At 38.0% G+C, this 19,934-nt stretch overlaps 1 protein-coding gene across 1 annotated transcript in view; it reads left to right on the forward strand.

Moving 5' to 3' along the window:
- Positions 1 to 19,934, forward strand: part of VAT1L (vesicle amine transport 1 like) — a gene marked incomplete at both ends in the record, with an annotated part of 59,409 nt that overhangs the window by 19,239 nt on the left and 20,236 nt on the right. Inside the window, 4 exons of the mRNA XM_082005933.1 lie at positions 3,881 to 4,023; positions 6,288 to 6,391; positions 7,617 to 7,672; positions 9,405 to 9,599. Of these exons, the coding sequence (XP_081862059.1) occupies positions 3,881 to 4,023; positions 6,288 to 6,391; positions 7,617 to 7,672; positions 9,405 to 9,599 (498 nt within the window). The remainder of the gene's footprint in view (positions 1 to 3,880; positions 4,024 to 6,287; positions 6,392 to 7,616; positions 7,673 to 9,404; positions 9,600 to 19,934) is intronic.

Here is a 19,934-nt window from a genome sequence, read left to right on the forward strand (position 1 = left end):
TCGTGTGCCCCTGTGATCCAAAGGTGCTTCCTGGCGAGAGTGTGCGGTGGGACAGGAGCCGGCATGGATACCTCGCCTGCCCTGCCACAGCCCTGGGAAGAGGATGTTCTTCCTTCCAGCTGCAAAACCCTTTGTGCATGCTTCATTTGTGAACTGTGGCCATTCTGAACACCAGGGCCTCACATACTTGCAATTAAAATGTATAGCTCTCTAAACGCTAGCTACTAATCCAGAGGTAGCTAGATGACTTAAGGGATTAGAAAGGAGACTTAGGAGTGACTTGCATAGCCACAGTGCTGTTTTGGAGCTTAGTTGAATTCCACAGAAATTGGTGAAATGTTTGAGTTCATAGGTTGAGTTCAATTCTCCTGTTTTGTTGGGGAAAGCATGAAAGTTCCAGTATCAGCCTTTACTCCAAGATTTCTGAAATATCAATACTAAGAATACTTTGTACAAAAATAAGTAAGAGTCAATGTCAAATTAAGGTCTTCAGAAAGCTGTAGAAGAATATTTTCTGGAATTGTCTCAAAACACTTCAGTGATGTTGTTCATCCAACTATAAAAGTACTGGTCATACGAGTCAGTTCTAGGCTTTAAATATCTACAGAAAGCTGGAAAGTATTCTGATGTGGGATTTTAGATAAGCTTATCTCTGTGCGGGGTGTACTAGCAAGTTTGAGTCAGGAGGAAGATAGTTTTTGCACATACATCCTGGGGTATTCGTGCATTTCTCTCCTATTCATTTGAGTGTCAGTTTGTTAAATGTTAAATCATCTTCTGCAGGATAAAAATCAACATGTTTCCTACTCAAATATTTGACCTTTTAAGCATTCAGTGTTTTTGATTTGGGATATACTTATTATTCCTAATCTTCCCAAGTTAGACTGAAAATGCAGAAAACTAAGTAGAGAATAGATCAATAGTGTCAGAATTTCGCTCAACTTGCATACATTATAAAATACTGACTTATCTAAATCACTGTGGATGATGGTTTTCTGGGAGACACAGAAAGCGAGAAAAGAGGATTGCTAATGAAAATGACTAAGAAAAGGAGACATATAAAATCCAGATTAGTTTTTCTTGTAATTTTATGTTACAATATTTGTGGAGGCTAAAAGCTCAGCTTTAGAATGAGATGGTAATAGAAAAATGAAGTATGAGAAGAGTGAAACTTTCTGCTCCCAGGAGACATTACATCTTTTGAGATGAGGCCCCTCAGGAATGGATTTTCGTATGATGTTTAAGAGATTAGGGATTCCAACCCAGGAAAATGGTGTATGATTTTAAAAAGAACAGGTCATTTATGTTTGGTTTTGGTTTACCATGCTACAAACCAGCAGTCATACCTGGGTCCCAGTATAAGGTTCTCTGAGCTGTTGGACGGGTTGTTCAGTTTGCTGTGCTAGTCCGTTTCTGTAAAGTTAGAATGAGAATGCATCCGTTCTCCGGCTCTCCTCTCTGTGTCTATTGGTACCTGTCCAAAGGATCACATAAACTGTGCCTTGCTGAGTAGCTGTTTACTGACTAACCCAGTAGGAAACCAATCTGAAACTCCTGGATGCCACCATATATATTGTCCTGTCTTGCGATGTTCAGTTCACAGGATTGTCACTAGCAATTATATTCAGCGTTATATGTGAGTATGCCAAGACCCCGAGGGTGTGCAGGGTTATCTAATTATTCTACTGTAAATAAAACCCAAGAACTGATTACTGGTGTTTACGTACTAATAATCAGGTTTTCTGGCTGGAATGAATAGAAATGTGTTTATCCACGGATGTTTTTACTGGTCATGCATACAGTTTACAAACTACAGTCTTTTGAGTGTGAATGTAAGTAAGAATCTGCTGAATTCTCTCAGTTAGTATTTTTAGAATGATAGTGCCATTTCATGCTTCTGGGCATATCTGTGTAACCATGCTAGCTCCAGGGGAATAATGTCATTGCGACAAGAGGCAGAATTTGGCTACCAAAAGTCTGTCTTCTGTTTGTTAGTGTGCTAAGAGTAAAACAAAAAACAGGGTTGTAAAGGGATGACCTGTTAGGATCTTTTTTGAAATCCATATGGCTCAGCCTTCTTCTCTCAGCTTCATGAAATTTGAGGTTATAACTTTGAGAAGTTAAAGCTTTCTGGGGCTCAAAGCTAGAAAGCCAAAGTACAGACATTTGAGTGCGCAGATTTTCTAACACCCCAAGTCCTACCTAAACACTGACATGGCATCTGATTGACTCCACTGGATTCCTGCCCAGATGCCAAATCCTCCATCCTGTAGGAGGTGCCTGCAGAGGCCATGTCTTCCTCTGTGAAAGCTCTCCAGTAGTTTGTGTTCAGTGAGCTCACAGGAGCACGCTGCTCCGTTTGATTTCTGGCAGGGATCTGTGTGCAGAGGGCTTGCAAGGTGGGAATTGTTCATGGACTCTTGCTTTGGGGCAGAGAGGCATCTCAGTATTATCTATTGTTTTCTGAAAAACATGAGCCGGAAGAGAGTCTGCTGTGAAGGTAGAATCCTCTCCCTATCTTTGCCTCCATGACTCCAGCCAGCAAATTTACTTCCACTCAGAATTTTACCCCAACCAGCTTGAAATCCTAAGGAACACCTCCATGAATTTGGGCAAATACCTGCATGAAGTAGGGCAAAAGCAAGCTTTGGTAGAAATATTTTGCACAACTTCTTTTCTACCCTGACAAGTTTTTGCTGTTGTACCAATTACTCTAACATGGGAGTAGTTACACGGCTTGAATACCTGTGCATGTGAGTGGATGCATGTGTATGTTTGTGGGGATGGGGCCGAGTTGGGCCTGCCTGTCAGAGCAAGATGGCTTCTCTTTTTCAGCCTTGTAATTTTCATCATGGCATTTGAAAGAAATCATGGTTCTGTTTCAAAGCTCAGAAATTAAAAATGTGACATGAAATTTGCATGTTATATGCTGCAAGAACTTCCTACAAGCTCATTTAAACATCAGCAAAGCTTACAACGTGGAAGTTGTGGAAGCTGAGAGGATATATGAGGAGAATGATTTCCCTGTACATGCTCTAGGCCATTTTCTCCCTTTTGCTGTTGATCAGTTTTGAGGTTGGGGCACTGGCCTAAGTAGACCTGTATCAGCAATAATTACTGTTATTAATAAGAGATAAACCAGATTTGTTTTACTCTGCAGTATTTGTTACACCAACTGGCAACCGTAAGAAAATACGATTGCTTAGTAATGGCAGACTACCTGCTGTATTGGGACTGACCTTCTGTGTTAGTGCTGCAAACACCCGAACAATAAAAGCTGTACCTGAGTACCAGAGGAACCAACTGCTTTTACCTTATTGGCCAGAAATTCTTTTCTGGCATCAGATGCCACAAGGCCTTCCCTGTGAGCAGAGGGGGTTTCAGTCCTCTGTGGAAGTGGTCAGCACTGTTCTGAGGTATGAAGTGCAAAGAGGATGGCTGACATTACTCAGGGGGCTCTGGGGGAAATACACATAGGATGCAAAGCAGGGAATAAGAAATATTTCTCGTGCGCTCTTTGAATAATCGTTTTTGGTGGTCCTTGTAAATTAATGCCATTTCCCTTAAATTACACTGTCATTGTTAAAAGAACAAGAACTCTTTTCCAATACAATTTTTGATTAGATTAAATTCACTTTAGCCCTGCAGTTGCTTTGTCTTCAGAATATCCTTTTGATTTAAGTGGTGTTGTTGTGTTGGGTTGTTTTGTTTTGTTTTGTTTTTCCTGTGGCTGAACTGCATTGCACTGGCAAGAAATTAGTTTGGGAAGTCCTTGCACATGTTTGGTCTTGGATTTTGCTGTGTCATGAGTGAACTGGCAGTTGCAAAGTCTGTCAACGAACTTCCAAGTCAGTGAACTAACAAAATAATGTGTTTGCAGGGTCAAGCTGTTGCTCAGCTCTGTTCAACTATTCCCAATGTTACTGTTTTTGGAACAGCTTCGTCTTTCAAACATGAAGCAATCAAAGACTCAGTAACTCACCTGTTTGACAGAAATGCAGACTATGTTCAAGAAGTAAAAAGGTAATCTTTTATTTTCCTGAATAAGGGTTGTATAATATCTGGCAAAATACTGTGAAAGACACTGGGCTGATCATATTTGTGGGAAGAGATTACATTTGTGAATTTGGGAACATAGTTTATTCCAGATATTCCATCCATCCACTACAAGGGACAAGATAGCAAGCACCTCCCAATTTATAAGCAACATAAGCTTTGTTAGTCCATGTTCATACTTGGACATCTGTTGCAAGCAAAGTAAATTAAGTGAAAAAGAATACAGGTCTTAACAGAAGTATGTGCTTTGTTGTGATCTGCTTATGTAGTAGCTCACTGTAGTGCACTAAGACATTTTCAGTGGATCTGTAAGTTACCCAGGTTTTGGAGTTCTCTGGTGTGTTTCCATCTGCCTGGGTTTTTATCCTCTGCCAGGGACTGATATCAGAGCACATGTGTTTTAATTCCAGATCCTTAGATGTTGTTTGTTTGCATTCAGATTAGAATCATCCTGTTGCCTTTTGAAGTCATCATGTGTGTTTTTATTTACATGCTTTCAAATACTTTGTTTTCCAATTTGTCTAACCATTTTTAGATATTGATGTTGATACAGGTGGCAAAACTTAAGAATTGATAAGAAAATCTTAGTAAAAAAAGTCTTTTTGATTTTGCTTGTCAGACAGATAAGAATAATATTTTCCCTTCATCTTGTATCTGTTAAAATACTAGATTATGTAGCTGGACGTAAGCCAAGAAGTTTCTCAAAGGGGCACCCCAAGGTAGGACAGTTGATGGGCTTCCTGTCAAACTCAGACATTCTTCAGAGTGACGTGCAAAGTCTCAGAAGGTCTTCTAGTGCAAGGGTTACTAGCCCTCGAAGAGGGCTTTCAGTACATAGCAGACTTTTGTCTGAGCTGTTATCAATCCCAACTGGTGTTGGTGGAGAAAGCAGGGTGTCTCACTACTGTTTCTGCAGCACTCACAATGGCTTAGGAGAACATTTGAAATGATCCATCACAAAAGATGTTTTATATCAAAGGAAAGTTTTTCCATATGGGAAATTTCATCAAAAAAGATAGGACTTGTCCAGCAGATGACACCTCTACCATTTTCTTACAGCTCAGAAGAATTGCAGCACATTTCTTCATCACTTTGATAGCCTTTCTCTTGGGGAAGTATGCATACCTAAGTGCTTTGCTGCCCCTGGAAAATTGCTGTGGTGAGATGAAGACTGAATTCTAGCAAATCCCCACTTTACAAATGTTGATTCAGCAAGAAAGAACACTTGAAAACATTGATCAGAGTTCAACACCAACCTTAATCCTAACTCTTGGCAGGGGAAGCAAGAAGATCTGATCTAAGGGGGTATTGTGATGTCGGAACGGATGTAAGAGAAATCAGTGCTTAAAAAAAGCAATAAAGCCCCTTTAACTTCTGATAACTTTTGATTGCAGATAATCTTGGCTCTTTCTGCCCTTCATCAGGACAGTTCTTTCTGGGACAGTTCCCTGACACCACCCCTGTTTTGCCAGGAAAAAAAGAACTAAATCAGGATATTTGTGTGTATTTATTTCTTCTTCAGCATCATAGTGGCACTGCATTCACAAAGCTATTTATTGGAAAATTATAAATATGCAAGGAATTTATTGGAATAGTGTAAATACTGTCTGTTTTCTATAATGTGGCCTAATTGTATCCTTAGAGCTGGGTTCCTAGCTCCTGATGACTTCTCTTCATGCTTGACTTAACTCCTTGCTAACGGTATCTAGTTGAAACAAAGTCTGTAGCAGAAGACTCTTTAAATAACTTTACGAGGACATCATTTTATCTGAGGAGAAGCTAGGAGAAGATCTGTTTCCTTATGAATTCAGAAAAAGAATATAAGATTATGTGAATAACAAAAATGTCCTTTTTCTCTATGAAATTATTGACCAAAAAAACCCCAACAATCTCTGACATTTGCGTTCACTGAAAAAGAGCTTTATATCAATCACCTGTTTTTCAATAATATAATTTTACTGAAAGCCCTCAAAAAGGGGGAAGAAGATGGTTTCCCACTCTTCTAAGCTTGAAAGGCCTGGTTTGGCTAGCCGAACACACTCGTGTTCCAGCATTGAATGAGTTTGAATTTCCTTTTGATGAGGTTTTCATGTAGTCAAAGCCACAGCGTTAGAGTCCTTTCTAAAGTACCTGGAAAATGTTAGTATTAAGTTAATAATCAGCCTGTATCATGCTGGCTGACCAGTCCTGTGGATCCTATTGCAAAGTGAGATTTCTTTCTTGCTTTTTAGAATCTCAACAGATGGAGTAGATATTGTTTTGGACTGTCTATGTGGAGAAAATACTGGGAAAGGCCTCAGTCTTCTCAAACCACTTGGGACTTACATTTTATATGGTGAGTGGAAAAAGCCGGCTACGTATTTCAAAACTAAAGCTTTGCAAAGCTTAAAATTTCTTAAAATCATCTATGCCACTCGTTCCAGAACTGGAGGCTGCCATGTTATACTTTTTCAATTTGGCCATTTCCAGTCAAGGATGTTAGTGAAGCTGAGCATGGACTAAATTACTGAGAAACAATAGGTAATATAAAGAAACTCTTAAAATAGAAAAGTGAACATATGTTTCAGATTGTTAAACATTATTGAGTGATACAGGAGAAGTGTAGGAGAAGACTTGGATCTGTCATTCTACACGCCATAGGAATCACAGTGTGGCCAAGGCAACTGTAGTATAGTTCTTGTGGGAGAGAAGCTTGGAGGAGGATTTTAGGAAGAATGATGTTGTTTTTATTTGATAGAACTTTGAGGAATTCAAGCCTGGGCTGCTTCTGTTCACAAATTTCCGTTCATGTACATAGACTGCTCCAGATGCTGAGTAAACATGTCTTTCCTGCAGTTCTGCCAGGCTGCCGTGTTGTGTGTTGATAAAGCAGGACAAGCTTCTGTAGGAGGACAGCTGAAGGCATTGCTAAACTTTTGAAATTAATAATCTGTATTGCAGTGGAAGGTGCAGTGGCATCGTAGATAAGCATACCTGCTTCCTTGGGCTTTCATCTAGGTAGCAGGGTGGCAACGACGAACCTGTTGTCACTCAGATATCTGCTTGGACTGTACAAGCCAACCTGGGTGCCTGTTTGTAACGAAGTCCCTGCCAGTGAATTGTCATTACATTCGTTAACAGGTTGTAGTGTACAATGCATCTATGTTCACACGTGCAGTGGTCAGATAAATGTATCTTCACAGACACAGAGCAGGGCCACCTGTGTGGTGGTCAGTGCTATACACTAGTGTGTCAGAGACAAGTGGCATTTTACTGCAGAGGAGGAGAGCACTGTAGAAGAGTTTCGGTGTCAAGATGCCTAGTAGCACTTAACCCGTTCCTGGTTTTGGAAGATTTGGTAGATTGTTTTTGTCATCTCAGAATATCTATAAGCTTGTAGGGCTCAGTCACCTTGGCCTCTCGTTATTTATTACCAACATATAAGGATGTCTACTAATTCCTTTTAAACCTGGGGAACTTTTTTTTCGTAAATATGAATAATGGAAATGATTTTACGTATAATAAATGGTCGTCTTGTCAGCATGTAAAAAGTTGTGTGTGAATATACTCATCTTTTACAGGTTCATCTAACATGGTTACTGGGGAGACTAAAAGCTTCTTCAGTTTTGCAAAATCAGTAAGTGTCCCAGTGATTCTGCTCTTTCCTCTAGCTTCAGTTTTTCTGTAGCATTTTCGTCTTTGTCATTCTCATTTATCTCTACTAAGTTGTTACTTCTGATGTTGCTAAAGAAACCATTTTTCTGACTGCAGTGTGGTCTGACATGTTTTCTGATATGACAGCTAGACAGGAATTGGATCTGTGTGCAATACATATTTAAATTGTTAGCTATCAGACATAATCTCTTCTACAGCTAAGTTTAAAGTTAGACTACATTACTTACTTACGGCAGAATATCATATCCATGGATATGGATAACTGTACCCTGTAGGTACCTTGTATCTGAAAACACTGTCAGGACAGTGCAGTGAATTAAAGGAGATAGTAAAGGTGATGTATCTCTTAAGATGGAGCTTGCGTCCAGTCATTTGCAGCTTTTTAGAAGTTAGTTCCATACAGATATGCATTTTTCTGTTGTTTGTGTTTATGTCCAGTGACATTGGAGATGATGATGTTGCATTTGTTTCCGAAATGATGATGACAAATCCAAAATTCAGATGTTCATTTTTTGTCTTCAGCTTACAAAACCAACAAAAAATCTGCTCAGAAATCCTGGAGATTGAAAAAGGGACAAATACATCACATAAGCTGCTAGCGAGAAAAAAGTGATTCTTTCAAACAAGAAAATCAGAGGGTCAAGTCTTGGTTGAAGACCTATCATACGATCTTTGTGCCAAGAGCACATTTACACCTTCCAGCAACAACTCCTTCCCAGGAGAAATTAGCTTCAAAAGTCTCAATGTAGTTGAAAACAAGATAAATCAAAGATTGTAGCAAGAAGCTATTCTTTGCCTCCTACATTTTCTTAATGGTTGTAGTGGCACGATCTTTGTTATCATCAGGCATTTGTGAACTAAAACAAGATAATCTTTACTGTGCAACCTTTTTACAGTTAATATAAACATATCCAGATCCCTACGTAATTTGTAGGGTAGGTTGGCCCAATAAAATGAATTTTGACTGAAACGTTTTTCAGATAGTACTGGTGTTTATTGACAGAATACATATGAATAAAATGAATTAATAAAAAAACAGTAGATCCAATTTGATATAAAAAACTTGTTTCTTTATGTAATTATACTGTAAAATTAACTCATCAAAATGGTATGAAAATTTTAATGAAAAACTGACCCATTCAAATAAAACTTGCTAGGAAGAAGAATCTCAGTCTCAAGGATGCTCTTGGGCTAAATGAGATAAAATAATTTCATTAGATAATATGAGGCTTGTTCAAATATCACAGACATAATAATGGGTGAAAAGGAAATGGAAGCTGATAAGCAGTGCATGGCTTCCTTGTTTTTGAAAGAAGAGCGGTAGCAAGAGTTGCTTGCGAACGTTTGGGAAGCTTGCATGGCTCTCTTGAGATAACAAAGAAGGATAGCAGAAGTAAGAAGGAAGGTCCAAATTCCTTACTTCTAGACCCACGTCCTAAAACCAGATCTGTTCACCATTCTTCTAGCGCCCTAATCTCAGGCAGCACAAGTCTGTATTTATTTCCACATGTCAGTCAGCTGCATGCTTTTTTGCCTCTTCCTTAACTAAAACCCTTACTGCTTCTCTTGGCTGTTGCTTCAGATCTGACAGATGTGTTGTGTGTCACATCTGCCCAGACAGTTTTCTTGTGAACTTTCCTGTACATTTCTTGAAAAGTGTTTTTCTAACCGTGCTGCTGTTTATTGCTTTCCAGTGGTGGCAAGTTGAGAAAGTAAATCCTATCAAGCTGTATGAGGAGAACAAAGTCATTGCTGGATTTTCCCTGTTGAATCTACTTTTCAAACAGAATCGAGGTGGCCTGATAAAGGGTGTGATGGACAAACTCCTAAATCTATATAACAATAAGAAGATCAAGCCTGTGGTTGACTCATTGTGGGCTTTGGAAGAGGTAGGAGCAAAATTCCTTTCCCCATTTCAAAATTTCTGAAATATATGCACTTTTAGATGTGAAATTAGATTTAAATATGTTTTCTAGTTATTAATATATTCTGCTTTTTAGTTAGTGCCCAAACTAAAACAAGCCCCTGCTATTCAGAAATTCCATGATCTAGAGTTACCCACACATTTCTCCTTAATAAATATTTCTGGAGTTTCAAACGCTCTGTGCAAAGTTCTTGAAAATACTACTAATAAATGTGGTTTTTCAGTCTTAGAAAATGGTTTACGTTTCCCAAGTGCATGAAACATGTGACCAACAAATGCCGCATGAAATGCCGACATTATAATTGAAAAAAACTTAAAATGTATTCTGAGGAAAAGATCTAATACATAGGCTTTAGTTTCAGTGTTACATTTGTGCTAGCAACCCTTGGAAGCTTGGAGGTTTTCAGGAAGTTACTGAAAATGTATTGCAGGCAGTCAAATCAGAAATCACTTCTAATGTAAGTTACGTTTGTGGAGTGTGTTTTCTTTGGTTCTCTTGTTCCTTCTAATTGCTCAGCTCTCCTTGAAGACATGTAAAGAAACTAATCTGATCATAGCCTGGGCAGTTATAAGCCCCTTCACCAGAGCACTGTTTCCCGAGACCTTTAGACTTTAGGTGCTGATATATGAACGCAACTATTTTTCAAGGTGTGAACAGACATTAACATATAAAGAAACAGCATGATTATAGTAGCATTGCCAGATTAATATTTGTTTTATGTGTTTGTGATGCACTTAAGATGCGTGATCTCCAAGGGCTCTGCTGAATGTGAAATGTGGTTGTATCATTGTGTGGTTGCTATTCAGAACGTGCTGCCACAAAATTCTGTATCTGAACACGTTAGCTGGTATTACCATGCATCCATGAGGAAAGAGTAACCATCAGACTTAATGCATCAATAATATTGTATTTTATTAAGATTTTGAATGCCCTATGGTCAGGGCTTTGAGTCCAGCAGGTTGCTCATTATTCAAGTGGCATTAAAGCACCACCATTGTCATGGACACAGGTAAGGTATCTTGAGTTGCGTGGCGGGACTCTTGGAGCAGGATGCGTTGCGTGTTCACTGGGGCTTGTATGTGCCTGGCCCAGGTTACACAAGGCGTGTACTGCCTCAGGTTATGCTCATCGCTACATCTGCCCCAGTGTACCCCAGTGTGCTGCTTCATATGCTACAGCAGATACAAATGGTCCAGCATGATACAGGTTCCACCTTTTCCTCTCCAGCAAAACAGAGAGGAATGACAACTTCCTCAGGAATTTCGTCCTGTTTCTCTAAAATGTCTGCCTGAGGCCATACTGTCACTGACAGCAACTTGGTAACACCTTGGGGTTTTACCAGCCAGTGGCACGGGAGTGGCGTTCAGCCATTTTGGTAATTCTCACCATCAAACTGCTTAAGGGAAATCAGATGTTGTGACACAGAGCAGCTGCTTCAGACGAGGCAAAATCCTCTGCTGTTGTCTGAAAGGGAAGGCACTTTGAAGAGCAGCGTAAAATAAAAACGAGATCAGATTTAGGTTTTTGATGTGGGTTTTTCTTATTTAATTATCAAATTAAGCTTACAAAGTAATTTAAAAATTTAAGTGGAACAAGCCTCTAGATAAGCATTCTGCAATTTCTTTGTTCATGTAAATATGTACTTCTCATGTATTGGTGAGTAAGAAAAGGATAATTAAAACAGTAACAATTAGCTTAAAAAAATCTTGATTGAGGACATAACATGAAAAATTACACACGGCAGGCTGATCTTAATATTCAACATGATGGGAATTTGTTGGGAGCCTCCTGTTTGATAACATTTAATCTAACATTTGGCAGTAACATGCACCATCCCTACCGTTAGATTGTGAAATGTGTAAATACATCTGTTAAGAAGCACGGTTTAGAAAAATTTAGAAAACTACAGCTCATTTATCACGCCTGCTCACTTTCCATGAGCTATCTGGTGACTTACAAAGGAAATGTCTGGCTAGTACATTCAGGGATATAACAGTGCTAGAGGTGTCCTTAATCGATTGCAAAGTACTACTGAAATATTTAGGACATTAACATTTTGGGCATATATTTTTGTGGGTATAAATATAACTTACGGCTGACTCTCAGGTTAATATGATATACAGAAAAATGTGTCATAGCTGAGGGCTGAAGAAAGGTTGGTATGTATTTTTTTCTGTTTTGGGAGATTTCTGTTTTTAACTCCACAGCTCTAACATCTCCCCTCTTTAGAGTTTGGCATTTTGATTGCTTTTCATTTCCTTTGAGTAAGCCTGATTTTCTCCAAATGTCCGTTTTCATTTGACCATTCTCAGTAGTCTTCATTAGAGACTAAACCACTATGACCAATTTTTACTGCTCATGTTTCCTGAGGAAATTTCCTGACCCATAGGAGTGTTGGGAATAAGTATGTTTAACTAGAGTGACAGAAAGGTGGACTCCCTGCATGGCATTTGAAAATGAATGAATAGTTTTCGGTGGAAGAATATCACCCTCTCCAAAAGCTCATATGAGCATCTGTTTGTCCTCTGACTACTAATTCTGTTGTGGAGATGAGCTTGAATCCAGTAAGTGACATGCAAAATCAAAATATTTTACAGAAAAATCTCAAGAGGAGCCTCAACAATGGGACACCTTTCCAAATATTTAATCTTAAATACCTAAATGTACCATCACCATAAAGTTTTGATCTATATATATGAAAGGCATATCCCCAACATATCCCTTCAGGTTGCTTTTTTCACTCTGCATTTGTTTTCGTGTATTCTTTCTTTGTGCAAATATAAACTCACAGATTAATGCAGATTCTCAAAAGCTAACATGGAATACACCTGGTTTTCTTCCAAAATGGTATTGCAGTACAAACCCTTACCTTTTCAATCCTGTTTCAGTTGCAATAGCCATCTACGTATCAGAGCTGAAAAGCATCTTTGCAGTCTTAGAAGACAATGAGTTAAATCTACAGTGGTGTTCCCCTTTGCTGCTTAAGGCTGGTTGCTACAGGACCACTTCCTTGCATGATAACCCCAAAATTGAGGGCTTTGTGTTCTAGTGCTTGTGAGAATAGCCAGAGAAAGATTTTGTGTCTGTTTTAAGTCTCTGTGAACTGTGTAAAAAGAGATTTCATTGTTCTGAAAGCCTGGTATGGTTCTTTGAACAGCATTTATTTCTTAATGCTTTCTGCAGGAGTACACAGTTTGAATTTAAAAGAATATACTGATTAGAGACTATTGTAATTGCAGTGAGATTTTGCATTTTAAAGTGCTTCAAGTGCCAGTAATACAGGGTTTTGAGAAAGTTGTTAGATTCCCATTTGTCTGTCATGTTGTAGTGTATGTTAAAGTGATGTCTAGCTGATTGTTGAGTAATATTCAAGATAGCAGTGTTCAGAAATTCCTTGACTTAGCTTGGTACTGTTCCTGTTGAACAATGAAGGTTTGTCTGAGTGTCACTGAGATTATTCTAATTAGGATATGGTCCCTTTTGGTGTTCTGATTTCTCTGTTTTAGGGCCTCATCCAAAGGTCATGGAAGCCAATGGAAGGACTCCTAGTTTCACTGGCCTCTGTTTTAGGATGAGGATTGCACTGCCTCTTCAGGACAGTCTGCTTAAATGAATTTGTGACTGAAGAGAGAGTGGGGCAGAATTTATTCTGGATGGAAACTTAGAAGTGACTTCATTTTCTTCAGTGCACGAGATGATTGCTGACATAAGGGAGATCAGGATCTAGACTACTGACTACTGCTATGGAGCAAAACTACTTGTATTGCTGTGTTATCTGTTGCTGTTGGCTTGGGAAGGATAATTTTTATTTCAAGTTTACATGCATAGGTCCTAGTAAAGTCAAGTCTGTTCTCAAGTAGGCCATTAGAGCCATTTTATGATGTTAATGCAAGAAAGATTTAACTGAGAGAGACAGTAATAAAATCCATAGATACTTATAAATGGAAGTCTAACCTGGGAATTATACCTTATGAGATGAGTGAAGTCATACAATAAATTAGCAGCTGTTGAGATGTCTCACTATTTTGCAGCTATTTGTTTATGCGTTCAAGTGTTTAAAAGATGAGATAATGTGTAGCTGGTGCATGCTTAAAATACTGTTCTGTATTCTATAACAAGCTGATTGGTAAGATTGCATTTCATTACAAATAGGAGAATTTAAAACAGAATTAGTATTCAGTGAATATTTGTTGAGCTTTGTGTTTTTTTTCTTTGTTAGTAACTACTTAACTAATCCTTAATTTGCAGTTAGTCACTCTTCTTCATTCTGATTAACTTGTAGTGTGCATTTATGCGTTAGCATTCTTCTGAGGGTCTGTGAATCTTTGGCTTTACACAGTAGATGATTCTAGATTATTAAGCAGGATTGAAAACTGAAGGTTCTCAAAAAATCCAGTGTGTTGAATAAAAATGTACACATTGCACTTTTCTATTAAAAGTCTGTTTTCTTCGGCTTTTTATAATTGCAAAAGAAAATATATACTCAAGGTAGAACATGTTATTGACAGAGAAGTTATATGCACCTTCTTGGGTGATTTACAGCAGTTAAAAGTAGCACTGATAGCATGTAAAACAAAACTCACAAATTCTTGCATGTAAACTGCCAGCCACGAAAGTGGCAATCCAAAATATGGTCTAGGTCATGAAAATATTTGTAGGCCCCTTTCCCTCATGCTAGACTACCTGTTGCAAAAAGGACTCTCAGTATGTCAGAAAGTTTTCAGATCTGGGCTATTTTGGTCCATGTGGACCACCAGTGAGATTATAGAAAAACATCCTGACTACAGGTCTGTGTTGGGTACTGAAGGATTCATTGCATTCTTGTCTAAGATGATTTAAAGGAGTGCATTCTTATGTAGTAATAATGGTATCAAAGACCTGCTCTGCCTTAGGGCCAGTAAGAATGATGAAGATACTGAAACCTGTGGAATAGAGTTGCTACTTATTCTTGAAGAGTAAGAGGATAATCTGATAATATTACAAGATCAAGCTGGTACCTTATAGTAGGCACTGAACATCACCCCATCCCACTGTTTTGTAGTGGCAATGTCGTCATGTCTTTAGCAACTCCTTACTTAGAAAATAAGTATCAACAATACTTAGCAACAACTGTATCCCAGATCCAGGAATGTACTGTGGCACTCAGCTGTGATTGAAATCAGTGGAATCAAGGCAATAAAACACTTATGGATCAAGCCCTTTGTATCTTGATATGAGTATCAGAGGATGCTAATGACTGTGCATCGTGGTCCGTGCAATGAATGTTTTTGACTGGAAAGAGCCCTGTACCTTAATTTAGTTTGTAAGGATCACTGCACCATCAGCTGCAATTTGTTTGGCTCAGTAATTATGAGAGATGTTGTGTGTCTAGCTCTAAGTGCAATTTTTATAAAAGTGGGATTCCCTTGTCTTGAAGCCAGAGCTTTTCTCTATAGTAAATTGCTGAGGAAAAATCAAGCTGTGTATGAGAACCTAACCCTGAAAGGAGTGCAGTGCAACTGATCACACTGTAGTAACATTGTAGAATACCTGCTGATACAATAATTTCCTTTAAAAGAAACGTTTTCTCATACGTTGGTGTTCTCGCACACTTTCTCTTCTCTGCATTAGCTTTCAATGTTATTAGCATGCAAAGGATGACAGTAGAAACCTTACATCTAAGGTCACAGCCTTACCAAGTGGCAGTCCAGTGACAAGAACTGGATGAAGGAACGCTTTCCATACAGAATTTATAGCACGCCTTGGGGAGGGCAAAGCCGTCACAATATGTCTGTTTTTAGCACTGCTCTGTGGCTTCAAAGGGTTCAGGTACCGTAAACCTGTTTGTTTTCCACTGAACTCATCCTCTCATACAAACTACCCTCTTGGTGTATGCTTTTAGATATGAGCAGTGTTTGGGGCAGGGGATGGGAAATATCAAACCTATGACAGCAGAATAATAACAGTGAACTCTCTAAAGAAGAAACTTTAATTTCATCAAAAGCTATTCATGCCTCTCACTGATCTTAGCTTTAGGGCAAAAAGCCTTTCATGTATCACTATAGTAAGACATAGAGAAAATTGACCCATTAGTTAGTTTTAACATAGTAAGAGGGCAATCTGATAATATCAGGTCAGACTGCTACCTTGTTATGAATACTACATACCATCTCATGTCTGTCTTTTTTTTAGTGATTATATACTAATGGCATGTGCAAGTTTTTCTCTTTTCTGCTTGATGAAAACATTCTGCAGCTGAACAAACTACACCTTTTTTGAAGTCAAGTGACTTCTATAGCATTTAGAACCTGTATTTGTTCTTCAAGGTATGCAAAATAATCTAGAGTAACATGATAAAAGTGGAAGTTCATTTATAACTAAAGTAATAATCCACCTTGAAATACAGAAGAGAATAATTTTCCCATAAGCGTAAAACAATTTACTTTGCAGTATTACATTGTAGAAAGAGGGAAATGTAACTCAGTCTGTGAAAACTCCCACGAGCATATCGGTGTTTCCTTTTCTATGACTGGTCCTTTAGCATTACAGTGCAGAGTCTGCTTGTTTTGATGCTGCAAATATTTCTTTGACAGTACTTCATTTGCAGTTGCTCATGAACTGCTTTCCTGATTTACAGGTATTAGCTGCGCGTATATACTGTCTTGTGATGCTGCCTTAGGACTCTCTTTGTTCTTCCTATGTGAGAGATTCTGTTCCCTTTGACTGTGTAAAATAAATATCTGTAGTTCAAAGTAAATTTAAATGTTTTATCTGTACATCATTGTTGTTTCTCTGTATACAAACAAGTCTAACACAACATGTTTAATACAAACTTCATGCAGATATCAAAGCTTACAAAAATGCGAGGAGCTATGTCTTACTGATGTAACAGGTTTCGAAATAGAGATGTGGGGAAAGCAGACTGAGAAGCAAAACCTGAATAATTCAGGGTAGCTTGTTTCTATGTTCACGATCAAATTATATACAAGTTATAGGCCAAAATATCTTTCATATTTTGGGAAGAGTAAGGGGAAAGCTATTCCACTTAAATTTTACGTCACTAGCTTTTAATGTAATGAACACAAGTTCTAAATAAATGAAAATTGAGCCATGAGTAAGGTGATTTTTAATAAAACTTTGCAAAGAATTCAAGATGCTTATCTGAAGTAAATATTAATTAAAACTCCTAATAGGTTCAGTGCCATATGCTTAGAGGAATAAAACATATTTTGAAAGTACTGGAGATTAATTAGGTCTTGCAGTTTTTTTCCCTCTAAAACTTTATGCATACCTGATTATGGGATCCTGGCTGCTCTTACATGAATTATTAAGTTTCTGCTAAATGCCTATATAATTTCATTTACATTTCTTCCCCGTTTAATGCTGTTTAATAGACTTCATAATTCAGTCTACCCTTCCTACCCGTATCAGCAAGTGATGGCATAACCCAGTAGTCTCTTTGGCTTCACACACTGTTGATGGCAATGTAATATGATTTTGTTAAGAGTGAGATAGAAAGAAGCAAGACAAGACTTAGATATAGGCACTGTGGCTCCATAACAAGGCCTCAGATAGATACATGACATTAGCTATGAATATCACAAAATCAGGTTGAGTAAATGAGCTGTTTTAGGAAACTCAGACTTCACTTGTTAAGTCTGTTAAGTATGTAAGCAGAAGTCAATTATTTTCAATTGCCATATATTATTCATAAACTGCATGAAAGTCAAGCTACATGAATGGAATTTAATTAAACAAGTAATTAATTTCATCTCTGTGCTTTCTTTTATTTTCTTTACAGCTTCTGAAATCTAGCTTGTTTTGTCTAGTCCTGCCAGCTGAATACCTGTGTTTAAACAGTTTTGCCATCCAGAGTCTTCAGAATGTTCCTTTGTGCATGCTGAGAATATTCACGCCATAAGACTCATTTAATAGATAAATAACAAAAGAGACGATGAATATCTTCACTTGCCTGATACCATGCAGCATGTTAGTACAAAGATCATGGATCGGCCTGAAAAATCTCTAATTTCTAGTTCTGGTCTCCAACAGCCAAACCCCTGGTCTGTGTCTCAGCATCTCTGCGAGCCTTTGATTGAGCATTTGTTGGGGGCTCTAATCTCAGAATGGTATGTGTTCTACCAAATTTCAGTAAGCTGTTTCCGTTCAGGGGAATAGTGTCTTAATGTTTTGGAATGAAATAGCAGACATGGAAAAGTATTTTGGCAGTATTTCTGATGAACATTGATTCTGTGTTCAAATATTGCTGTTACAAAGGTTAGAAGCTGACTAGTGTGAGACTAAACCTCTCTCAATTAACATAAATACAGCCCGCAGCTACAGCACTTTTCTAATCTACTTAGTAAGCCCTCTGCTAAGAATTAATTAGTTATGGAGATACACAGGCAGAAAATGCTTTTCTAGAAGGCATGAGACACTGGAAGTTGAAAGAGCAGTGGTGAGTCATGATACGTGTTTCTGGGTCGGGACAGATTGTCATTCCTGTTTGCCCTGGTGTGCCACAGAGATAAAGGCTTTCTGTAATGGCAGGCTGAAGGAAAACAACATGTAGACTTGGTTCCTGATGGATAATGTGAGGGCGGGGGGAAATAGGCAGGAAAATAATATATGAAGCCTTGATAGATTCCACTCAAGAAAGTGTGCACTGTTAAAGATAAACTAGTCACATGCTTCCCATTAATTGAATTAGCAACAGGAGATTGTATGTGGGAAAAAACTGGTTTGTCTTTTATTAGAAAAAGTAAGAACAAACCTATTACATGCAGCAAGCTGCTGATTAATTACTGTGATGAAGCATTATGTTACCAGAGTCTGCTTACTGGAATATATTATCTGGCTTTTAAGTAATAAATTGTCACACATTCCTTATGTATTGAACTGATATGGTGATACTGTATCCTTGCAGGAAAATAACCAGAGACCTTGCTAGGGAAAGCTTTACCAAAGCAGAGGGGATGTACTTTAGACATCAAGGACACCTTTAAAAACACCAATGTGTGTGCATAACTCCAGGAGATAAAGTATATTTCTTCTGTATTTATCTTGAATGTTTGACTCCAACATGTTTGGTTTACACTTTAATTTTACTGTTTGTGTCATGGAATTTAAGCTGTTCTGAAGAGTCAGGAAAACAGGGTTTCATGGAGTCATTTCCCTATTCAGAAACAATTTCTAGACTCTTCGTGAAGTATTAGAGAACAAAAGCTACTTGCTTTTATACCCTTGATCCAAACGTGCTTCAATCCATTCCTTTTTATTTCTACCTGATGATAATGCAATGAAACATCTGCCTTTATTCTCCAGTCTTGTAGGCAGGTTGATTAAATATGTGCCAATATATTACATCCACCAGCAGAAATAATTTTAAATGGATTCTAAAAGAAAGTTTACTTTATCTCCTGTTCCACAGTGTTGGTAGTACCACTAACTGGCAAGGAATTCTTAAGATTTGGAACAGTGAGTGTTTTCTATCACTCAAAGAAATAACTATTGGATGCCATAAATGAAAGATACTAGATAAATAGCAGGTACTAGGGGAAACTATTAGAAACTAAGTTTTTTAAGGCACATTTAGATGCTATTTCATTCTTGTGCTATGCACTATTAGCACATGTAGTTTTCAGCCACAGAGCCTGTGAATGCAACCTAGGATTATCCTCTGTGTCAAAAAAATTCCACTCACGCTTCTTTGTTAATTAGTTGACTGGTTCAGAAAGAAAGCTCTGGGTTGTTCAACTTGAACTGGCAGGGACTGCTAATGCGAGAAATTCAGCCTTTCTCCCAGGGTATCATGAAGGAGAAATCTGAGGTTTATGTTAACAATTCCTGGTGATTGTTTTCATTCTCTCAGAAACTTTTTTTTGGTCTCAGTTCAAATTTAAAAAGACCTATTTTCCCACGTGCTAAGGATTTTTTTTAAAAGTGAGATAGAAATAATGACGTCTACTTGGTAATGCTGAGAGATGTCATCCTGTATGTCTGGCATAATACAGAATACAAATAATTCAGATTCCTTCTACCTTTGAAACCTTCACATTTTCAGACTGGAAAGAGATCCCTGATGATTTTGGATGAGGTTTTGGCCTCTTGATTTGCAAAAAGTCAGACTAGTTATTTTGGGGTTTTTTTCTGGCTGTAATCTATAACTCTAATACTTCATTAATTGATGAATGCCTAGAAAGCCATCTAAGGAGTCACTAAACAATCAAAAGGGAGTGGGAGATAAGAATAAGGAAAATCTCTATATATATTTAAATGTGATAGCATTTAGACGAAATGGACCTAATTGGCAGCATTGGT

This window comes from Phaethon aethereus (assembly GCF_964289735.1).
Source record: "Phaethon aethereus genome assembly, chromosome: 13".
NCBI classification, from domain to species: domain Eukaryota; kingdom Metazoa; phylum Chordata; class Aves; order Phaethontiformes; family Phaethontidae; genus Phaethon; species Phaethon aethereus.